This window comes from Corvus cornix, chromosome 7, assembly GCF_000738735.6.
Source record: "Corvus cornix cornix isolate S_Up_H32 chromosome 7, ASM73873v5, whole genome shotgun sequence".
Classification (NCBI taxonomy): domain Eukaryota; kingdom Metazoa; phylum Chordata; class Aves; order Passeriformes; family Corvidae; genus Corvus; species Corvus cornix.
Window position 1 is genome coordinate 27,348,626 of NC_046337.1, and position 5,009 is coordinate 27,353,634.

Here is a 5,009-nt window from a genome sequence, read left to right on the forward strand (position 1 = left end):
AGTCACTAAGACATTTTCCAGTTCTGAGTAAAAATGCAATTTCTCCTGCTGGGGAATGAAGTGTTGCCTCATAAACACGACTGAAAGGTGCCTGTGGGACACCATTTAGAATCAAAGGTGTAAGGATGTCTATCAAACACACATGTGAATTTCCAAAAAGCTGTGGTAAAGTGACCTGTGCATGGGAGGCTCTTCTGTGTCTGTTATGCAAGAATTTAAGAAATTAAGGAATTAAAAATATTTTAGAAAGGAATTTTTCCCTTTCACCACTATATTAAAACACTATAAAACTGTGAAGAGAGTCTCACTTGCAGTACACTTGCAGTGTGCCTTGATGTGGTGATTCTAACGTGGGTACTGTGCAGCCTTGGCAGCGCTGGCTGCTGCAGTGTGAATGTCTGACTGACCTCCTTGGCCACGGGGAGGGCCATGCTGGCCAGCAAGCTGCCTTCCTAACTTAGATGCAGATCTCTAACTGCGTGCTGTTGTCCTGGTTTGCTTTTGCTCTCCAAATAGTACCACATTTACCCCAGCTGACAAGTTGAAGGTGATCCAGCAGACTTTTGAAGAGATCTCCCAGAGTGTACTTGAGACCCTTCAGGAAGATTTTCTGTGGTCCATGGATGACTTATTTCCTGTTTTTCTCTATGTGGTGCTACGAGCCAGGTAGGCACTAAGGGTGGCATCAGTCATAAGCTGAGCATAGGCAGTACAAGTACTTCTGTCTTAAACACTCCTGCTGCTTGTTACAGCATTAGTTACTGGCTTTTTGTAACTATAAATTTTCCAGTTTGACTGTTTGCTTTGGCCTGAAAAAATCTTGAACAGTTTATTTTGAAAAGGCCCTGAATTCAGAATTAAAAAACATTATACTGACAACTTTTGTTCACATGTTCACTTTCCCACTCTCACATGTGACAGGATAAGGAACTTGGGGTCTGAGGTGCACTTAATCGAAGACCTGATGGATCCCTATCTCCAGCATGGAGAGCAAGGCATCATGTTCACTACCTTGAAGGTATGAAAATTATTCAGCTGTTAAAGGCTTTCTTTGGAAATAATCAGCTTTTAGCAATAAGGACCAGCTTAGGACAATTATATGAACATTAGGCTCTAATTTCTTTGACTTTTTAAATTGAATTTTTTTACTAGGATAGGCAAGGAAATTTAATGTAGAGCTTTGGATAACCTCATAATTGCAGGTACTGCTAAGAAAAATGGTGCAGTGTGCAAATGTACATTATTGAAATGTAATATTGGTTGCTGTTGAACTGTTCTAAATGCTCACCTGGAGCTTGTCATTCCCCTGCAACCTAACAAGCCTTAGTCTCCCTATAAAAATTGAAATGAAGTGCTTCTTTGGAGATTAGCCATTCCATTAAAGTTTAACATTACATCAAGACTTTCCAATAATGCAGTTTTAGGGTAAAAAATATTACTCTGTCACTCTCCACGTTTTATCAAGTATTCTTACCTTTTTAAGTATGGGAAAAGGAAGAGAGTGTGTTTGGAAGAACATCCTGTTGTACGCTAAGACGTTCATAATGGAAATCTGGTGTTTTGTTATCTCAAAACTGTTCATCAAGTGGATCATTGGACAGTTCAGCTGTGTGGAGCCTTTTTGTGATGTTGTTTTGGAGGGAGGCCATTAATGTGAAATTTAAATTAAAATCTTAAACTGAACTGTTAGGTGAACATGACTGTATTTTCTGTCTGTGCAAACTCAAAATAGTTGGGTCCAGAGGTTTTTTTTTAAGACCTGTTAGTTTCATAGTGTTGCAAAAAGGGAAGGTTTGCATTGGTTCAAATTTACTAAAGAACCTACATGATGGAAGCAGAAGTAGAATCTAATTTGCTATGGGTGCAAGTGTTGTCTGAGACATTTATATTAAGTTTCTGATCCTGGCTGACCTGACTCAGTGCATATTTGAACCAGCATTAAGAAGTGAGTAACTCTCAGCAGCAGGTCAGGGTGATGGAAACCTTTGCTTTTCAGTCTGAATGCTTCATCCCTGCATCCTTGTCCTGTAAAAAAATACTTTCTTTTTTTGAGTCCTTCTGTCAAAGGGCAAAGAGAGACTTGTAAGCAAAAATATACTTTAATCTTGGCACAGCTGGGATCTGTGAAAGTATTTAGAGTCCCAAATCATGCTATCTTGCTTGATTAGGAGTTGGATGTAATTTTTAACTTAGTCTCCTGTTGCTCCTTTTGTTTGCTTACATATCAGAAGGTTCTCATTTGTTGAGTGCCACTGTTGCATCACTGCTTGTAGAGAGCCTTGTCCTGTTTTCTTGCATAGAAAAAAAAATCAACCTTTTTGTGTATGATGCTTTGCTGTGAACTGGCACTTGTGCTAATCTGAACTTTGTTTTAATTCAGGCGTGTTACTACCAGATTCAGCATGAAAAGCTTACCTAGACCATCATTCACAACCTGCCTCTGTGGGATAATCTACTCAGTGGAACTTCACTAACAACCACTTCTTCCCTGAAATGGCCCTTAGAAAATAATTGGTTATAGTTCTGCTGCTACAGATGAAAATACTCAGTTGTTTCTTCTGAACTCTCAGTTCTAAGATTCCAAAACTGCAGCCAGAAGATTTCTGTGAAGTGGTGATGAAGCTAAAGACTTGATTTGTCAAGTACCTAGCAAGAAGAAATACTTTCCTATTGTAACAGATTATTTACTCCTTTTAAATTAACCATGCTGCACAATGGCATGGCATCTACATAGAACACCTGTGAGAGTCTGGACTGCATGGCTTCCAAAGCAGTGGGTTTGTTTTTATTATTCCTGGTTTGTCAGCAGAAACGTTTAAAGGGAATTAATTGCACCACAGAACCATTTGGTCTTCCTGAATTAAGCTGTATGTTTATTTAAGGAAATAGAAATATGTTAGTATTTATAATGGTTACCTATAGTGTGTTTGACTTTAAAGGTTTTGAGGCATCTGTGTTGGACAGCATTGCTGAATGCAGTATTCATGTGCTGTTGTGGAAATAATCACACTGTTATGGACTTCCCTGTTTACTAGAATTGTAAATATACAGGCATTTACCATTCTTTATGTTTATGAAATAAATAAAAGGCACTGACCACTTCAGATTTTGGCACTGAATGAAACGCTGTGCAGTGTTCAGTTTGTTCACCCTGAGGACAAATGCTGTCTCTGGCAGCCTTTGTGGTAGGAGGGAAGAAGGGTGAAGGGTGCTCTTGAACAGATGTAGGGGGTTGACCTTGGTTAACACAAGGTGCCCACCAAGCTCCTCTCTCACTCCCCTCCTCAGCAGCAAGTGCTGTCCAGCCCTTTCCCAGGAAGCAGGGCTCAGCATGCAGAGCAGTTGCCCCAGAGGTGAACTCCTGGCACCAATACCGAGCTCTTCCCGCTGCAGGGAAGCTCCCGAGCAGTTCACCCCGCAGGCTGCATTGGGGTGGCTGCTCCAGCAGGTTTGGAACTGCTGCTGTCACTCCTGGTTCTGCCTGTGCCGACCCAGAGCTGCCTCTGAGGCAGAGCTTTGGTACTTCCATGCTTCCCACTCGGAGCAGGACATACTGGGCTGTCTCTCTTGGCACTAATTACAAGGTGTTCCCACTTTGGGAAAGCTCCCTGCGGTCCCTTAGCGTGATCCTGATCATGAGCAGCTCACCTCGGAGGCTGCAGAGAACAAGTAATTTCCCTGGGGAATCTGTGAGTGTGTGTTCTGTGGTTTATGGCTAACTTCATTTGTACCAATAACACTAGTGGGTAACTAGAGTATTGTAGGTGCCAGGACTGACTCAAAAAAAAAAAAAAAAAAAGGAAGGGAAAAACAGACTACAGAATGTTATAATGGCTTAATTTATGTTAGAGTGCCATAGATAACGCTAATCATATTTTGGAGTAGTGGTCATGGCTCCTATATTGGCATCTAAATGGAAAGAAACCATATGCCAAAATACTGTTGTGTTGAACAACAGCTGTAATGTAGCAGTTTCCATAGTAAAGTAAAAGTGATTGGTCTCTTCAAAATTATTTTTCGTTTTTTCAGAGAAGGGGAAAGAGTAGTTCTGGAGCAATGATGTTTAAAACTATTGTTAAACTTGCAACAGACTAGTGATAAGAGAATACAGAGAGTGGACTTAATGTTTGCAAATAATTTAGTGTTGGCTTAATTAATTGGCTTAATTTTTAAAATTATACTGAATAATTCAAGGAGAGATAAGCAATAATATGAATAAAAGGGAAGCTATAAAAAGCTAGCTTGAAAAGGGGAGAGGACACACAACCAGGGGTGAAGAGCATGATGAAGGATAAGGCAGAATTCACCTGGCACTATATGCAGCATTTCCATGCAATCACCTCTTGGAACTCAATGTAAAAGAAACTATTAACTGAAGCCTGTAGGAACAGAACTGCCCTTCGAAAAGGGGCTATGCCGAACAGCTGAGTAAATCAATGCCAATAATTTTCATCCACAGAAGATCTGAATTCAGGATTTATTTTGCCTTTTGTGGGAGTGTAACCATGAAAAACAGACTTTTTTCCCCCCTGTAACTGTTTTGAATTAGCATTTCTTGTATTTGGATATTTCAGAAGAAAGGATTTTTATGTTACACTTTTCATATGACCTCTTACATCGATTCTGTGCCTTCAACTTAAACCAAAAATGTAACTGGAGATAGGAAGTTTTTGTGTAATCTTCCTGCCTTTCAAGAACAAGGTGTATCTACAAATATGTAGTAACTTTAAAGGTGTAACTTCATTTTCTGTGAATGGTGCAGCTGGGAACTACAAAACCCAAGGAATACATCTGCCTTTACATATATAAGCATAGAGAGGGAGGTATGTATATATACACTCAACCTCTTAGAAAAAGTCGTGGTATCACATGAATTTAGCTTGGCTGATTAAGGGAAGCAGACAGTCTGGGCTGGATTATTTTTGGTCCTTCTGATACATAGCTCGGTTATTAGCTGAAGAGAATCCCAGGATTTAATGTGCTTCTGACACAGATTCCACTTTACAGCC

At 40.0% G+C, this 5,009-nt stretch overlaps 1 protein-coding gene across 4 annotated transcripts in view; it reads left to right on the plus strand.

The window, feature by feature from the left end:
* ALS2 (alsin Rho guanine nucleotide exchange factor ALS2) overlaps positions 1–3,119 on the plus strand; it is a 37,632-nt gene extending 34,513 nt beyond the window's left edge. For all 4 annotated transcript variants that reach the window (XM_039555244.1, XM_039555245.1, XM_039555246.1 and 1 more), the window contains 3 exons: positions 517–666; positions 922–1,018; positions 2,381–3,119. In XM_039555244.1, coding sequence (XP_039411178.1) covers positions 517–666; positions 922–1,018; positions 2,381–2,419 — 286 coding nt within the window. In that variant the 3' untranslated portion in view covers positions 2,420–3,119. The remainder of the gene's footprint in view (positions 1–516; positions 667–921; positions 1,019–2,380) is intronic.
* The last annotated feature ends 1,890 nt before the right edge of the window (positions 3,120–5,009 follow it).